General features: G+C 62.9%; 1 protein-coding gene across 12 annotated transcripts; it reads right to left on the bottom strand.

Annotated features, from left to right (window-relative positions):
- Positions 1-3,239: 3,239 nt before the first annotated feature.
- On the bottom strand, positions 3,240-17,757 carry HS3ST6 (heparan sulfate-glucosamine 3-sulfotransferase 6). 12 transcript variants are annotated; one of them, XM_047838623.1, is made up of 4 exons: positions 15,164-17,757; positions 14,429-15,070; positions 8,789-12,858; positions 3,240-4,000 (listed from the first exon to the last, which is right to left on the bottom strand). In XM_047838623.1, exons 3-4 carry the CDS (start codon positions 9,199-9,201, stop codon positions 3,385-3,387), a joined length of 1,029 nt encoding a protein of 342 aa, XP_047694579.1. In that variant the 5' UTR covers positions 9,202-12,858; positions 14,429-15,070; positions 15,164-17,757; the 3' UTR covers positions 3,240-3,384. The 12 variants fall into 12 exon arrangements, with proteins under 12 accessions (XP_047694579.1, XP_047694581.1, XP_047694576.1 ...); XM_047838625.1 differs by having other exon boundaries at positions 14,429-14,572; XM_047838620.1 differs by lacking the exon at positions 14,429-15,070 and having other exon boundaries at positions 8,789-12,468; positions 12,766-12,858.
- Positions 17,758-17,834: the final 77 nt, after the last annotated feature.

The raw sequence follows: 17,834 nt of genomic DNA, 5'->3' as shown, positions 1-17,834 counted from the left end.
AGGGTCTGCTCGGTCTTCCTGGCCCCTCCCGGTGCAGATGCCGGAGGAGCTGTTTGGACACCGCAGCCCGGCGGCTTCTTAAGAGGAACGGGGAGCTTCCCAGGAGCGGGGCCGACTAAACTTCAGGAAGGGCCTCTGGATCTGGCCGAGGGGACAGGTGCCAGAGGTGTCCACGCTGGGACACGGAGACCAGCCATGAGCTCCAGGTGGACCAGGCCCTTCCCCAAAGCACCGCTCCTCCTGGGGTGAAGGGGGCCCACAGGTGCTGCCCAGAACAGTACCTCTCTTTCCAGACTTTTCCCCAGGGCCCAGCCTCCCCTTCCACACCTGGTCCTGCAGCCATTCTTAGGAGCCTAGGAGGGGAGCCAGCAAGGTCAGCCCACAGACCCCCCAGCCCTGGAGAGAGGTACCCCTTCACAGGAGGACAAGAGTCGGCAGGTGGCTGCAGATGGGGTCCGGGGGTCACCAGGCTGCGGAGCCTCCTCCAGGAGCTCCAGGGGCTCCAGGGGAGGGAGGCGGCCAGGTCCCATGGATGGCGACTGGCTCCCAACAGGGAGGGCAGATCCGAGTCCCGACCCTCCTGTCTCCAGCCTGGCACAGAGGCCACTCAGGGCAGGGTCTGCTCAGGATCTCCAGGGCCCACATGTGTAAGGCTCAGGGTAAAGAACCCCGTCCTCACCCAGATGCACCTGCCTGTCCTGGGGGTCGGGGAGCAAGGACCCCGTGGGCCCCCAGCCTGTGCCAACCATGGCCTGAAGGTCTGAAGCAGGTGCGGTAGAAGCCGCCCCCTCCCCAGGTGTCTCCAGGCCCCTTCCTGGACACCCAAGGCTGTGAACACCCCCACCCCGGCCTTTTCTCCCCCACTGAGCAGAACAGGAAGAAGGTAATTGGATCAGCACTTTGTGCTCCATCTGGAACATTCCAACATGGAAAACCCACTGAGCAGCTGGGGAAACAATTTAGGGACTTTAATTAAAGGCCGATGACTCTCCCACGGAGACCCACCCCCACACACAGCCGGGAAGACCCACCGCATCTGCCCTCAGTGTGTTCTGAGGCCCAGCTGGGCACCTGGCTCTGGGCGCTGGCGGGCGGTCGGGCCCAGTTTCCACTGGGAGGGGGATGGGGGAGGACCGGGACCAGCCAGCTCACCCTTTCTCCACACTGTTTCCAGCCTGCCTTCTGGGCACCAGAGCCAGACAAACTGGTGGCTCCCACAGCTCTGCTTCCAAGAAGCTTCCGGAAGGGAAAAGTGGGTCATGTCAGTGGGCTCGGGAAAGGGGCTCTAACTGTAGGGACGAAAGGAGACCGGTGTGAGGGAACAGCCTCCGCACTCCTAGGCTGTCCCCTCTCAGCCCGCACCTTCTGTGCCTGAAAGGCATTTCAGGCAGAGGGAACAGCATGTACAAAGGCTACGCAGATCGAGACAGGTGGAAGGAGCTGTGGGGGCAAGAGCGTAGGGGTGAGGGTGGCATGCCGGCTAGGGGTGGGGGCAAGCCGCAGAGGGCCGGAGCTGCTAAAAGTTTGGACAAGGCTGTGTCCGGGAAGAGGGAAGCAGCGGGCATGGCGAGGCTGGGAACTGCCTTCCCTCCCGCCCTGACACCCGGGGCGGGCTGCCACACGGTCGTTAAGTGGGGCCTCAGCACCGGGAACGGGGACAGAGACGCCAAGCCCAGGCCGTGCCATCCGGCGGGGCCCGGAGGCCCCTGCCTCGTCACCGTTCTTGCACGTTGGTCACCATTATTGCACGTTGGGCCAGCCCTCCCCTCCTCCCATGGCAGGCATCCAGGCAGGGGAGGGGCCTCCAGTTGTGTCTCAGCCGCATCTGCCCACATCTGCCACCGCATCTCCGCCAGGGTGTCTCAGGACCAGCCCCCGGTCCTGCCTCTGGCCTGGCCCCGATGGCAGAGCTTCCTGACAGTGCTGGCCCCTCAGGACAATCCAGACAGGAGTGTCCTCTGGGCCCAGAACCAGCAGGAGCGAGGCACAGGCTCCGGGCCGCTGAGGAGAGATTCCCCCAAATCCCTCCCCACTTCCTGCCGAGCCTCTTCTCACAGACAATCAGGTGACCCCAGGTGTCTACCACTGGTAAGGTCATGTGACAAAGACCGTAGCCACTGTGACTGCTGGGCCCACTGGCTCACGGTTAGCCAGAAAAGGTGCCTGGAAGGTAAGCGGTCACTCCCCTGGAAATCCTCCCTCATTTCCACCCCGGGGCCCAGGACGGGCAGCTACTCCAACTAGCCCAGAGCCGGAAAGGCCACAGCAGGGCTGAAGATTTGATATGGACCCAAGGCCTGGTGTGCAGAGGACGCAGCCAGGTCCTGTGAGGACCCAGCACAGCCGGGGCATGCCAGGCTTGGTTCCAAGGGTCCCCGGAGGTCATTGTCAGGGCTGTTTGTGGGCACCTGGCAAGCAACACTGTGGCCAGGAGCAGGTGACAGTCATTAGGAAGGGGCCCCCACCTTCCCAGGGGCAGAGGGGTGGATAGGGCAGCCTAACCCACCCGAGCCTGGCCTAAGTCAGGATCTGAGCAGGCAGCTGGGCCCCAGATGGGCATTCACCTCTGCCCATCCCCCAAGGGCGGGAGCCCTTCCCGGAACACAGCAGAACTGGGGCATCCAGGGCCTGGGGGAGTGGGTGGAACCCACTGAGAGGGCAAGTCCCCCCAAGCGGGCAGGGTCTGGAGGGCGGGAGTGGCAGCATGGGTGTGGCCTGTGGTGGGTGGTGCCACACTGTCCCCAGGGGCTTGGGGACGCTTAAAACCAATACCCCGCTGCTGGTCCTCACGTCACACTCACTCCCTGTGACGCAACCTCACCAGATTCCCAGGAGGGAGCATCCAATGGGCACTAAGACACGAAATCAGCCGCAGTCATGGGTGCAGCCCTGAGTTGGCCAGATCCAACTTTCGTCCCCGCCCCAGCCCGCACGTGGGCAACCTGGAGCCTCAGTTTCCTCATCTGCCGCACGGGGACAACATAGCTCAGCATCCCGGGGCGCACAGGAGGGCCTCCAGAGTCTGAGCTGTGCGTCACTGGGCAGGCCCTAAACCTCTCTGAGCCTCAGTTGCTCGTGTGTGACATGTGGCCAAGCTCACTGCACACCCCAAGGGATGTCTACGGATTGGGTTTTGGACCACTCCGGGCATACGAAGGGTGCCCTGTAGAGACAGGTGGTATGGTTAGCGTTTCCCTGGGCGGTGGCACCTCCAGCCCCCCGTCTGGCCACCTTCCAGATTATGTGGAAGAACACAGACCCAGGCTTTATTCCTTAAATACTTTTCCCTACCCATCATCTGTCTGCAGGCTCCACGGCCCGGCGGCCGGCATAAATTAAGGTGAGCGAGGGTCCCCGGGCCGGGCACGGGTTGGCCCGTCCTCCTCAGTCCCAGCCAAAGTCCTGGCCGGTCATCTGGTAAAACCTGCGGTTGAAGGGCCGGTAGAAGTCCCGCAGGCGCCGGACCACAGCCTCGGGCACGCGGGGGTGGGGCCGGCCCTTGGATTTGCCCAGGCAGCGGGGGCGGCTGCCCCCCTGGGCCTTCTTGAGGCAGGGGAAGCCCTTGGTGGCATTGAAGTAGAAGTGCTTGTCCGTGACCACGCGTTTGAGGCCCAGGAAGTCCTGCACGCGGCCCACCTCCCCGGCCGGGTCGCTGACCAGGCGCTCCCCGCTGACGAATAGGAAGCGGGACAGGGGAAAGAGCCGCAGCCAGTTGGTCAGGTGCTGGGCGTACAGGCCGATGCGTACGGCGCTCCAGGCCGTGTCCACGGGGCCCAGGCCGTGGCGGAAGGCCAGGGCACGGAAACTGGGCAGGCCCGGGGTCTTGGAGAGCGTCTGGGCATAGTCGGAGATGGCCCGCGTCACAGGGTTCCGCACCACCACGATCAGCTTCGTGTCCGGGGACATGCCGTGGATGCGGCCGGGGGCCTCCCGAGTCACAAAGTAGCTAGGGGTCTTCTCCAGGGTGATCTGCCCGTCCAGGGTGCGTGGCATCAGGCTCCTGTGGGGCGGGTGGGAGCAGAGGGAGGTGAGGGTGGGGACTGGCCCCCAGGGAGCCAGGGCTGACCTCCCCTTCCTCCAGGGAGCCTCTAGGGCAGGCAAGCCTTCCCCACCAGACCCACCCACCCTAGGCGCTTGGGTGGCCAGATATAGGCTGCTACCCAACCCCCTCCCAGAGCCGGACCGTGCCCTCGCCAGACCCCGTCCTCGTGAGGCCAGCGGCCTGGACCTGCTGCCCACACGGCTGAACCAGCCCCCCCGCCCCCCCGCAGGCCCCTGCCCCGTAATTACCTCCCGTCACACACACAGCAAGGGGCTGATGGCGTCCCCTAAATTAGGCCCTTAATTGTTGACAAGTGTCCCCTCTCGCTCCCTCCCCTGCACAGCCTTCTCCCACCTCTGATGACAGCCCTGCTGACCTGGGCCACACACATCAGAATGGACCAGAATACCAAAAGCCACTAGCGGTGGCTTGAGGACCCGTCCCAAGACCCCAGCCGCCTGGGCCTCCCAGACCTGGCTTGGACCCCAACGTGCAAGGCTGCAGCTGATCAGGGGAGGGGAGCACGGACCCCATCCCAAGGTTCTGGGGAGTCGGCCCCCTGACCACGCCAAGCCCGGGGAAGCCCGTCCTGAACCAGTGTCCCACAGCCACACCTGCCAGCCAGGTAGTACAGGGTGTGGTGGGCAGGGCGCGGCCTGGCCAGCTGAGCAAACAGCTCCGAGGGAGGGCTGGGAACTAGGTCAACAGAGGCAGAGGCTCCCGGGATCTGTGGGAGGCAGAGGGAGGGGAGGCCTCCGCCCAGCTAGCCCTGCCTCCCGTCCTCCTGCCCCTCTGACAGCCCCCCCACGACTGGCCCCAGCCAGGAAGGTGGGGTTCAGGTTGCAGGTTCCAGGGTCTCAAGCCCCTGGGAGTGTCTTCTTCCTGCTCAAACCCCCAAAACACCCAGGTCAGGTGGGCACACAGGTGCACAGACCCACGAGTCGGGACGCTTAGCTTGGAGGGTGCTGGTGGTGGGATGGGGGGTGCGCACGTGTGAGTCTGGGACATGCCCCCGGCTCCCTGACTCCACCTCGGGGGCCCAGGGGCATCCGGTGGGCTGAATGGGCTGCTAGCTATGGGAGCCTCCCCACTCGCTCAGAACAAGGCCCTGGGCAGAGGCGGTCTGGGAGGTCATGGGGACAAGTCTGCTTCTCCCATCTCTATGAGCTGCTCACTGCCCCATTTCATAGGCAGGCACACCGAGGCTCCGAGAGGAAGCAGGAAGTACCAGGGTGGACGTTAGTCCGCAGCCCTGCCCTGCACCTACCGCTGCCAGAGCCCCTGCACCTCGTGGCTTGCCTCCTGCAGCTGGGAACCCAGGGAGGAGCAGACCCCGGTCCTCCCCGTTCAAAGGGACAAGTTCAAGGAGACCTCGGGTGGTGACAACGCCAAGGGCTGAGGCCCACGGCAACAGGGGTCCCTTTCCATGAGAGGAAACTCATAATAAGGGGTGGGTGTCCCTGCACTGGGCCTCACTGCTGACACCCACAAAGAGACGCAGTGCCACACAGCATCAGAAGTCACCACCCCTCCTTTCATTGTCCTTCTCAGGGAAGGAACCCGCCCCGATTGCTCAGGGAACGCCCCCCACCCAGCTTTGACATCAGCACCTTTCTCCCCAAGGAAGTTAGAGGAGCAGAAGCAGAGCCACACCTCCAGACCGCCACGGGGAGGGGTGGAGATGGGGGGGGGGGGCGGTGCAGACTTTCCTGGCCCACTCCTGCCGCAAACTGGCTTTGAGCTCCAAGAGCTTTGGGATCAATTACTCTCCCCAGGCCTAGCCAGAGCTCGGAGTAGGGTAGGGATGGGGGCTTTTGTGGGGTGGCAGAGACCGAGGAGGATACGAGGAGCAAGATACTGACCCCCACACAGCAAACATCTGACAAGCTGTTCTATGGACACCCCCCCCACACACACACACATACACACACGCACACACACACGCACCACCCCCACAGCTCATCTGGTCTGCATTTCCCTGCGGCTTCAATCCAGCCCTGGGCGACTCTCCCTCCTCTGTCTGGGCCTCGCTCTGTGTCCCACACCTCTCCTGGGCCCCATCCAGCCTGCCTGGGACCCAGCAGAAACCAGTTCCAGTTCCAGGTGGAACCCTGCAGTGCTGGGGGCATGGGGGCATTGAGTGCCCTGCCACAGGGGTCTCTGTCTCCGGGTGAGCAGGGACAGATAAGTCCCACAGAAGCCGGGGTCCCTCCCCCCACATACTCACACCCCTCCTTCACTGCTCCTGCTTGGGCCCCAGGAGCGAGGGGGGGTGTCCCCCACCCCTGTACCCCTCCCCCTCTCCTCCCGCTTTTCCAAAACACTGTGGTCAAAGTATAGCCCCCACTTGCCCCTAGATAGGGCACTCCTCCCTGAACTGAGACTTGGAGGGGTTTGTGTGACTTCAGCACCTGCCAAACAGAGTGAGTGAATAAAGGAACAAATGCTGAGTTGGGGAGCCCTTGAAGGTCGCAGTCCCCAAGATAGAGGACCCTCAGGAGCCTGAGAGATGAACTTCCTGGAGCCCAAGGAGAGGGGACGGTTGGGCCAAAATCAACTTTGAGCAGGTCCTACCTGCCCAGTCCATGGGAAGGACCAAAGTCACTGCCTGGAATGAGATTGGTCACAGCCCCGTGAGCAAGGGGGGGGGGGGGGTCCCAAAAATTCAACTGCGGGCACTAGCTGCTCCTCCTCTACACACTGGCCCAACTCCCCACCCAGAACAGGGCTCTGCACTGGAGGTCCAAATCAGGGTCCCGAGAGCAGATAACACGGCCAGACCACGCCCAGGGGCCGGCCGACCTCTTTGCACTGGGGGAAACTGAGGCAGGTGGGCATTTTCAGAGGCTCAGTGCATCCTCACAGCCGGTTGAAAGGACAGACAGGTCCAAAGGCACAGGGCCACCGGGGGGAATACCGAGCCCACCTCCACACGTCACTACACAGCCACAGCCCTTTTAAGGGCACTTGGACACACGTACCTCAGAAGCTCAGCCAGCCTGCATTGGCCAGAGGGGTCAGTACTTGCCAGCCCTGACAGCTCTGGGTTCCTGGAGGCCACTGGAACCTGACCCTCTGCCTCCTCTGCATCCGCCCCTCCCCCCAGAGGAGGTGGCTCTAAAAAGGAGGAAGGGCAAAGTCTCTTCTCCACCAGACATGCTCCGGAATCCCCCGGGCCCCACGCCGGGCACCCCAGTGTCCCAGGAGCTCCCTACCCAGAGCTGAGAATCTGCCCCCTGCCTCTCGGATGCCCCGTCCTCTCCAGAGCGGGAGCATGCACCCAGGGAGTGCCTACACAGCCCCCCCCCCCCCGGACCCCAGGCTCTTCGAGACCAGCCTCTGCAGCAGCCCCTCCTCAGTCCAGCCCGGTGCCTCCCCACAGCTCCTTGTAGTTACAGCTCATGGGGTCAGTGACGGGCTCTGAAGTCTGCTATAGCTAACAGTGTGTCCTCCACCCTCCTTCCTGTCCCCTCCCCTCCTTCCCTCCTCCTCCCCCTCCTTCTCTCCTCCTCCTCTTCCTCTCCCTCTGCAGGGCAACAGCATCAACAGCATCCCGGGATTAGGGATGCTTTTGGATGTTGCAGCACCGGCAGAGTGGGGTAGCGTCTCTCCCTGAGCACCAGGCATGCTGGGGGATTCAGCCAACTGGGTCCAAGGATAGACTCACTTTCCCCTCACCATCTGGCTTCCCTAAGACCCTCGACAGCAGTAATCCTTCAGAGCTCAGGAACCAGGACCCCTGTTCTCAATGGGGCCCCTCCAAACCCGTGAGTGGTTTCAGTGCAAAATGCAAAGATAACAAAGGGGAAGGGGTGGTGGGGGGTTGGTATCTGGGGAGAGGAAACTGGTACATCTGAGAGTCAAAAGCCCAGGTCCTGCCACCCCCCCACTCCCCATTAATTCACCAGGTGACCTTGCGCTGGGTCCTCTCTGCCCCATAGTTTGGGGATGAGGTGAAAGCTGCGGGGAGTGGGGTGACTCACTCTCCATCTGTAAGCCCTCGCTTCCCCGCAGGAAGGGACAGGCAGGCTTGTGCACGGTCGTCGAAGGAGGCAGAGGGCAGGGCCTCACTCTCGCTGCCTCAGGGGGGGCCGGAGTGGGGGTGCTCCCCCACATTCTACCACAGCACCCCAAGGCCAGCCAGACAGGCAGCGGGACAGCTACAGAGCCCTTTGAGCGAGGCTGGGGCCCCAATCCCCACCCCTTCCTCCTTTCTAAGTAAAGCCGTGACTCCCTCCGGACCCCCAGGACCACACAGAAGGACTCCTCTTCTCGGGATTGGGGTTCTGGGGGAGGAAACAGACGCTCTCTAGGAGGCTACAGGGAAAACTCTTGGGGTGATTGGCCGGAGGTCAGACATGCTCTCCCAGGGTGATCCAGTGGGGAAGCGCGGATAAGCATAAAGCATTTCTAATGTCCCTCAAACCCCACTAGCTTCAAACTACTGGTGTAGGGTGGAAACTCCTCCCCGCCACTCTTGCGGGGACCCCTCAGCAGCCCTGAACCAGGGTTTCCCCTGGAGTTTCAAAGTTTCTGGGAGCCCCCGGCCAGTGACCGCTCCTCCTTTCCGTAAAACCCAATGCTGGGGGGCCCGCGTCCACGGGGTCAAGCTTCGCCCCCCCCCCCACACACACACCCAGGCTGGTCTCAGCCCGGATTCCGGACACCTGCCCCGCCCCGCGCCCCCAGTGAGACCCCCAGGGGCGCGTCCCCCTGTTGTTGGAAGGCACCCGCCAGGGCGCTCACCGGTACCAGGCGAGGCCGCGCTCGTAGCACCTGTCGAAGAAGTGGGGCTCAGAGCCGAGCGCGCGGACGTCGGGGTGCAGCCGCAGGAACTCCAGCAGGGCGCGCGTGCCGCCCTTCTTCACGCCCACGATGAGCGCCTGCGGGAAGCGCCGACGTCCCGGGCCGCTGGCCACAGGCAGGCCCGGCGCCCCCCGGGGACCGACGGCGCGGAGCGGCTCAGCGGGCGCGGGCGCCGGCACCGGAGCGCAGGCGGCCGGCGGGCAGCGGCCGGGGAGGGCGCAGAGGCAGTAGGCGCCGAGCACCAGCGCGGCGAGAAGCAGCGGCGCACGCGGCACCCGCAGCGCGGCCCCCTGCCCGGCCCCCGCGCCCTGGCCGCCCCCGGCCCCGCCGCCCAGGCCGCCGCTACCTGCCATAGGGTGGTGCTGCGTCCAGACGGTGGAACGCGGGCTACAGGAGCGAGCGCATCCCGGCCCGTGCCGCGCTCAGCCAGCCCGCGCCGGGCTTCTGCTCTGCGCCCCGGCACTCGGCAGGCTCGAAGCCGACGCGGGGCGGGACCCGGAGGCCCCGCCCAGTCCGGAGGCCCCGCCCCCTGGACCACTCCCGGGCCCGGGACTCGCAGGCGCCCGCCGAGGCTGAGGCGTGATTTGGAGCCCCAGAGGTTACCTGTCGCGCCCTCTTGGAGACCTGGGCTCCAGCCTGCGAGGCTTCGGACTCATCACCATTGCGCGCCTGGATGCTGCGGCGACGGGTCGGGTCTCAGGGCAGTGACAGGACTGAGATGAAGGACCGGCTCTTAGAAGGCGGATCCCAGTCCCTCCCGGACAAGGGCGTAGCAGCAGGTGCGCGGGTGAGTGTGGACCCGGGCCCTACTGCGCCAAGGCGTTCCCGGGAATGTTGAGGAAAGTCTGAGGGGGAGAATGGGGCGCGCTTTCCTGACAGTTGGCTTGCCATTCATCAGGGTCCCAACCCTGACGGCCGGAGACGGTTGTCCAATACGATTACCATTTTAGGGTCCTGGGAAGCAGGCTCAGGGACGACAGGCGTCTGTCCCAAGGCCCCATTCAGATCTGTCTCCTGACCCTTTCTACCATGTCACACCGTCTGTCTCTGCAGCCCAGTCCACCTGGCGTTGCTCTGGGATGTCAGGGACCCATCTCTAATGCTGGCAAAGTGACTCCTGTAGATGAGAAGATTCTGGAGAGGTGGGATGGGAGACCGGAAGGAGGAGCCCGGGTTCTATCTTAGGAGCTCCTGCGGAGGTGCAGTGACATTCAGGGGCCAGGGGCCACTCACAGTTACGGGACCTGCTGGGTGCTGGACACTCTGTGGGGAGTTTATGCAGCCCCAGGTTCACTGAACCCCCCACACAGCACAAGGAAAGCAGAGAAGGAAAGGGCTCCGGGAGCAACAGTCCCAGGGAGAGATGGAAAAGGAACGGTGTCTTCTCTATGTCTCTGCCCAGGGCTTCCTCACTGAAGCTTGGTGCTGCATGGGCATGGGCTCCTAGGAGAGGCCGACCTCTCACTAGCTGCTCAGAGGCCACTGCCCTGGGTTCTGCTTGTTCCTGGGACCAATGGCATCTGGGCAAGTCCCAGAAACCTGGGGCCTCTCCAAAGGCCAGGGGCCTCTGTGACCCACAGGCATTTGCAGGTCTCCCACCTAGAGGCAGCCCTGAACTAAGGGGGCTCTGCAGAGCCAGTGGCATGAAGGCCGCTGATCAGGGCCCCAGCCCGGATCCCAGACACAGGCCTGCACCTGCTTGTCAGGGCAAGACTCAGCCAGGAGCCCTGTAGGCGGGTCGTTGGCACAGTACTGTGTGGGGTACATGTTGATACACACAGGGTCACAGGAAGTTCTTCTTCTGGTCTAGCTTAAAAGGGGATCTGTTCCAGACAGACTGGTTCTCCTTAGACCTGTCCTGGGTGGGGCCCTGCTCCACCTGGAGCACCCTCTCACAGTCTCAGCAGGCCCCTCTCAGGGCTCCAGATTCCAGCATTCGACCCTGGCGGCCCCTCTGTCTCCCGGCCCTGGCACAGGGAGAGTGGCTTCCTCCTCCCAGCCTTGGCTCATGCTGTTCCTCCTACTGAGAATGGCTTTTCCTCAGCCCCCCAACCCCTGACACACACACCTGCTTGAGGATTTTCCAGAAGCAACTTATCAACGACAGCAGGACATGCTGGGGGCTGGGGAATGGAGTCCGGGGACAAGGATAATTTCCTAGCCGAGCCCCTCCCTCCAGCCACCATCCCTCAAGTGACAGGTGGGGGCAAATCTGGGGACACCCAGGAAGGCAGCCTTGGGACATTTGCTCACCGGGGGGTCCCTAGCACCTAACAGAGACTGGCACCAAATAGGCACTTGACAATGGCCGGCTAGTGGAAGGATGTGAATGGAGGAAGAGGTCAGGGAAGGCTTTCTGGTGGAAGTGATGGTCAGGCAAGCCTCCTCACACATGGGGGTTGCCGCCTTCCCTCCTGCCCAGGATGTCGGAGTGGCCCCTCCGATCTGCCTCCGCCCTACCTTGCCATCAGGGTCCAGCCCCAGCTCTCCACTGGCACCTCTCTGTGTGGTCTAGACACAGTGGATCCCCCGCTCTGAGCCACATGGCAGGAAGTGAGTCGAAAGAAACCAGGCCACGGGAGCACCGGTCCTGTAGCTGTCCCTGCACCCTGAGAGGCTCGCTCACCTCCCGCCCTGTCCGGTCTCACCTCCACTGTGAAGAAGAAATGCATCGGCCAGCTTCTCTGCCAGCTGGATCTCCCGGGAGGGCCCCTTGGCCTTCAGGGTCCAACATGGCTCAATCCCCCCTTGCCCAGACTGGACCCCCTGCCCAGGCAGGATGGCCAGGCAGAGGTCCGTCTGTCCATCCTCCTTAGGCCAACCATCAGACATTGAGGTAGTCAGGTCTGCTGTGCTAGCTGGCTGGGAGGAGGCAGCACTGGGGAAGAGTGGCCCGAGCTGCGGCCCGCTAGTAAACAGCGTCCCTGGAGGAGACGACAGGGAAGGTCAGAGCAGAGGGAGACACAGGGGCGAGTCCAGGGAAGAGGCCTGGGGAGCGAGGTCACGGCAAGAGGAAGGCCCAGCCTGGCCTCACAGACCCATGACCCAGCTGCCCAGCTATATCTGAATCCCCTCCACTGACTGTAATTACTCCCTTGGGGGGTGATTTTGGTCCCCATCTGTCTCCACCTCCCCGTGAGCGCAGCAAGGGCGGGGACGGGGTCAGTCTTGACCACGGTGAGCACTCATGAATGTTTGTCGAGTGACTGAGTGGCCTGGCTGTGTGAGTGAGAGAGTGTGTGAGTGACGGAGTCTATGTGCACGCCCCGCCCCCGGGGTCCTCTCTTCCTCTTTCGCAGACTGTCCCCTCCCAAGGGCGGGTACCCCCAGCGTGGGCCCCCACAAGCAGGGTGCATCAGCAGCTGCCCCACTCTGGAAAGTGATCCCTAACACCGTGCGGTCCCTCCCTCCACGGGGGACAGCTGGGGGAGATTTCACACATGCGGGGCTTCCAGAACTCCCTTCGCTAGAACCACACCCTTACCCCCTCGCCCGACTCCCGCAGTCTGCGGGGGTCCTGGAGCCTGCAAGGGGGGCCGAGGGGAGGGGGCTGCGGCCGAGGGCAGGCCCAGCTGTCCTTGATTTGTGTGGGGTTGTTCCACTTCAGATGCCGGATTTGCCTGCGCACAGAGAGGATGCGGTTTTCTCCTGGAGAGGGACCCCTCAGAGATGTCTACCCACCGAGCCCACCCACCCCCGGACTCCACTGTTCCCAGTTCACCCTGGTAGGCAACGAGGTGGGGCAGGAGCACCTGCCCCCTCCTAGCAGGTGACCTTGGCAGGTAAGGCGTCAAGTCTCTCTGAACCTCACTTTCCTACTTTATCAAACAACGCGGACACTGGCCCCATCCCTCTGGGTGTCTAGTTCCTAAACTCTTTGTGGTGAGGTGGCAGTGGGCATGGGACAGCGTACTCACTATTCATCCTTCTTGGACGAGACTGGAGAGGAGAGACTTTCGGGGGCCTGGCTGGCCAGAACCCAGGGCCTTGTTCCTGGTGACCAGCTCCGCCTAGGGCAATGTGGCACAGAAGGGTTTGCCAGGGCAGACAAGATTCCCAGGGTCCGGAGGGACACATGAAAAGGCTCCCTTGACTGGGAGATTCTCTGTCTCTGTTCCCTTAACCTTCGTGAGATTCTCGGTCTCTATTTCGCTCTGCCCCTCCCCTGCTTGGGCTCTCACTCTCGCTCCCTCTCAAAATAAACAAACATTAAAAAAAAAAAAAAAAAAGGAAAGGAAACAAAGCTGTTTCTGCCCCCACACCATCCCCACGACCTCCAGCTTCACAGCCCCGAGCCAGGCCTCTGGACCCAGAAGCCCCCCAGCAGCATGGGGAGGGCTGGACCTCATCTAATGGCCCCACAGCAGGGCACTGTGCCCTGGCGGGGCCCCCCGTGGGCCAGAAGGTGGCTGTGAGCACCTTCCATTGGGAGCCAGGAATCTGACGCAGGCTAAGGAACCCCAAGCTCCGCAGAGGCACAGGACCCTGCGGGCTTGTGGGGTGTATGTGTGTGCATGATTGGGGGTTCAGAGGCTCGCCCACCGGTCCCCAGCCTGCATCTCCCCACGCGCCACCCGGAAGCAAGTCCAGCCTGGCCAGTGGACAGGACACCCACAGACAGCCGCCCCCCCAACCCCTCATTTCCAGGGGAAGCGCCCCATCACCACAGTTGTCCAGACAGCCGGGCTTGTTACACTTGGCCTTCAAGGGAGAGTCAGAACCCAGATGCCAGGGCAGAGCATCTTGGGACCGGTGCCTCAAACTCCTCCCCTTTCCCATCTGCCCCCTCCCTAAGCCGCAGGCTTTCCTGCTCCTGCTAGAGGACCTTGAAGATTGACCTCCACCCCCTCCTCAGAGAACAGTGACTCTGCCCATGTCACCTCTACCGGCCATTGCTATCTCCCCCTGACTCCAGCGTCTCTGCCCCCCCCCCACTTCCAGACACACACCAGGAGTTCCCCGCTCAGAGATTGGGGCCCAGCAAAAACCCAGTGTCTAGACTAAGGGAACAAAAAGCCACTGGAGTCAGAGGTGGAGGGGGCAGCCCAGGGCAGCAGGCAAGCTGCACAGTGGGGGTGCAGGGCACTGAGGGCTCTGGTTCCTGTGACTCCCGTTCCCCCAGGTTCTGAAGCATGGATAATCTCTCTGATTTTACGAGGAACAAATTATGCCTGCATACAGGCCTTGGGGGGCAGTGAGGGGTAGGGGTGGAGGGCGCCTATCTGCAGGTAACCCTTAGTCCTTCCTCCCACCCACCCCTGTCAGCCACAGGAAGCCCACCCACCCCCGACCCCACCCCCCCATCTTCTCTGTGCTTCCTGCCCCTGAGCTCCTGTAAGCAGAACCCTAGGGCTGGGGTAAGGTGACAGGTGGTCCCGGGGTCCCTGCATCTCCCAGACCACAGACACGCTCACACAGATGTGCAGGTTGGCTCGCTCACCCCTACAGAGTGAGCAGAAGGCAGTGCAATTTGACATACACTCCTCGGCCGCTTCTCCGTGCACTCTCCCATGGGGCTCAGCGTGGGGGAGGGAACATGATGAATGCACCTTGGACACTGACTTGAAGGAGCTCTCTGACCTGGGGTGAGCTGAGGCCTGCAAGCGGGGACCGCAGGGACCCGGTCTGTGCACACATATAGGAGACCAGCCCGGGACCCCCGCAGCGTGGGGGCAGGAGAGAGCCACTGGGCAGAGCCACTGGGAGAGGCTTCTAGAAGGATTCCTAGGGGGTAAGAAAGAAGGAACAGCAAAGTATAGAAGGCAGGAACACCGGGGCATGTTTCAGAGTGGAGTCTGGCTGGCCTAGAGGCCCAGGTGCAAGGGTCTGCGTCCAAGGGGGGTGGTTAACAGGAGCCCGGGAGCTGCGGTAAATAACACTACTCGGTAAATAACACTACTCTCATTCACGGAGTGGAAAGGTGGCTGGAGACACGGGATCTGTGGGACCAGAGCCAGCAGAGCCTGCAGGAACCCACAGAGGGAAGTTCCTGTTTTTTTTTTTTTTGCGGAGATCACACGGGTTGGGGGAGGCTAGCTAGGGGCTGTCACCATTGCGGAGAGAAGTGGGCACAGACGCGAGAAGGTGGTGCCCTCAGAACCTGGTGCCCCAGGCGGGCCAGGATGGCAGCAGGAGCAACTTGAGGAGGCTGAAGGGCCGCAGGCTGAAGAGGCAAGGGCATCGGGAGCAGGGGGGTCCCGCGGGGCTGCCCTGGAGAAGGGGCTGGGAGCAACAGGTCACTTTCGCGAAGCCTACCAAATGGGGCCCCTACACCGCCGGCCCTCGCACCGTCGGACGCCAGGAGGCCTCAGTTACCTGTGTTCCGGGTACTGGCAGGCTGGGCCGGCGTGGCCGAGCGGGCTGGAGGACGCCGGCGCTCACCACTGAGCACCGCTGGGTCACGGGGTCCCTGGAGGGGGCTGGATCAGCCCTCGCCGTCGGAGGTGCCGCTGCTGCGCCCCTGGCGGCGCCTCGGGGAACTGCAGGGCCTCTCAGACCGGCCCTGGCGCACGCGCAGCGCGGAGCGAGCCCGCCCCCTGCCCGTGGGTGCTGCACACAGTCCCTGCGCCGCTCGCTAACTGGTGGCCTCCGAAGGGGTTCATCGCGTTACGTCCCCTACCAGGACCTCGTATGAGGGTGGGGACCCGGACGCTGGCTTGGCGGTGACCTCCACCGTCCTCTCTGGGCGCCCCCTCCCACTTGCCTACCCAGCCCACATTCGTGCACGGAGTCACAGGGTTCCTGGGACCTACGAATCGGCCGCACCCCCACCAAGGTCACGGCTCTCCCTGGCACTTGTCACCCAGAGAAAACGAAAGCCGTGAGTGAGCACAAGTCCCAAGCACGGTTGGGTCACTCACGCACCCTGCCAGCGTCTCCTGAGCAGGGCCGCGGGCCCCTACAGGGGATCAGCGGGATCCCAGACACATACCACTTCCTCCCTTGCCCTGGGTGCCCCCGCGTGCACGGGCCTGCCGGCCGCTGTTGACTGGTGTTGACAGAGCATGGGGAGCCGTCTGCCCCTGAACAGAACACTTGTCTGCAAGGCTGTGCCCTGGAGGGTCCACTTGGCAAGGGAGGGGGCGCTGGAGGGGGAGGGAGGGAGCCGGGTTCTCAAAAGTCTTTTGTTTCTCAGGAGGAAGTAGGGCTGCAGGCCAAAGGTTATGGTGTAACCCAGCAAGAAGAAGGAGGTGAGGGGATCTGTTTCCACAAGAGACAACTCACTCCCACCCCAGCCCCTGGCAGACAGGCCCTGCCCATAGCCATCCTTTTCCAGGCTCCTGATGAAAGGGGACCGCCCTTCTTCCTCCACCCCTCCAAGGACCCTGCTTCCAGCCCTTCCCACCCCCAGTGAACCTGTATGGGGCCCGTGTAGTGCAGGCAGTCAGGTACTATCCCTCACAGTGTCCCTACCAGCCTCACCCAGGCTCCAGCAGGCCCTCCAGCCTGTCCTGCTGGAGATCTGGCCCCCGAGAGGCAGCCCCAGGGGCATGTCCTGGACACATCCACCCAATTTGCAGAAGGAGGCCAGCCTGGTCCTGGGCCAAGTTTACTCAGGGACCTGCAGAGCCAGGGGTGCCGGGAGAGGTAAGCAAAGCCCGAGGTCCGCCCTAGCCCTGGGCCTGGAGATTCCCTCTGACCACTCAGCTAGCTGTCTCCCCACTGCTAGGCCCCTTCAACATGCTTGCTGCCTTCAGACTGTGCTCAAAAGATGGTCACCATGTTCCCAGGGCCACTGTTCCTCGTTTGGGGCATAGAAAAGAGGAAAGAGACAGTGTGGGCAGAGAGAGCCTGAGGCCTGAGGCAAGTCTCCCGCATCTCCAAGCCTCCTGTTCCCGCCCTGCCCCACCAGGGTGATGTTGCCTGTAGAAACACACTGAGCATTCAGTCACTGCTCACCTACCGTGGGCTTGCCCTTGGCCAAGACTGGCCGCTAGCCTCCGAGTGTATGGGTCACAGGCTGTGCTAGGCAGTGCCCCAGGGCCGATGATGATCCCAGGTGACTGGGACAGCCCCAACTAGGGACACAGAGGGGTCCATGCAGGGAGAAGTCCGGCAGAGATAGGACTGAAGTCGTGGGGTGAAGGGCACACCCTGTGCAGTCCCAGGAGGCAGTTTTCCAGCAGGTACAGTCAGTACTGGCCCCCCAGCAGGGCAGAGACGGAGATGTTTTCTAGAGAAGGAGGCTGCCACTCTCCCAAATGGGGTTCTTCAGCATGGTCCTCCCTGGTGCTTTTTGTCAGTGCTGACCCCTCCTATTGCACAACTCCCTCTGCACAGACGACCCAGTGACCAAGCTGGTGTCTGAGAGATCTAACCCCACAGGATGACATACACTCAGAACCCGCACAGCTGCGACACCCCCTGCCACAGCCCCACCCAGGAGACAGGCTGGGCTCCACAGAGGAAGGTTAAGTGCTCTGCCCAAGGTCACACAGTGAGCCTGCAGCACCTGCACAGGCCAGTGACCACCCCCCCTCGCCACCCCCAGAGCAGGGACCCCTAGCCTGTGGCTGGGGATCAGGGAAGGGGCGGAGTCCCATTCCCAAGGAATGAGCAGACCAGACAGACCAGCAGTATCACTGGCCGTCCTTCCCGCCGCCCACCCCGCCAGCCATTCTAACCTCATCCCTCATCCACCACCTTTGCCCTTTTGTCCTCACACCTGCAGGCTCCAATCCTTGCAACGTGGGGATGCTCCCAGCTCCTGAGTATGTCTGCTCCAATTATGCATTTGGAACTGGGGAATAACCAGAGGGTTATCGCCCCCCCCCCCCCGCCGACCACCACACACACAATCGAGCGTCCTTCCTCTGGGGTACATATTCACAGCCCTGATCATCATCTGATGTGAACTTCCTGTCTCCCCAAACACAGGGGAAGGCCCTGAGGGAGGCCCATCTGTCTGTCTGTCTGTCTGTCTTACCGCTGCCTCCCCAGCAGCAGGCAGCACCACTCCGTAAATATTTGTGGAACAAGTGAAGCG

The sequence above is a fragment of the Prionailurus viverrinus genome, chromosome E3 (assembly GCF_022837055.1).
Source record: "Prionailurus viverrinus isolate Anna chromosome E3, UM_Priviv_1.0, whole genome shotgun sequence".
NCBI classification, from domain to species: Eukaryota; Metazoa; Chordata; class Mammalia; order Carnivora; family Felidae; genus Prionailurus; species Prionailurus viverrinus.
Note: the sequence above shows the minus strand (reverse complement) of the source record. Positions and strands in the feature narration are given on the sequence as shown.

Bases quoted from the DNA above. Each gene is read 5' to 3' on its own strand.
- HS3ST6 (XM_047838623.1), bottom strand. From the start codon at position 9,201: ATGGCAGGTAGCGGCGGCCTGGGCGGCGGGGCCGGGGGCGGCCAGGGC. The intron at 4,001-8,788 runs GTGAGCGCCCTG...CCCGCCCCACAG, and splicing joins CGCGGCCTCGCCTGGTACCG to GAGCCTGATGCCACGCACCC.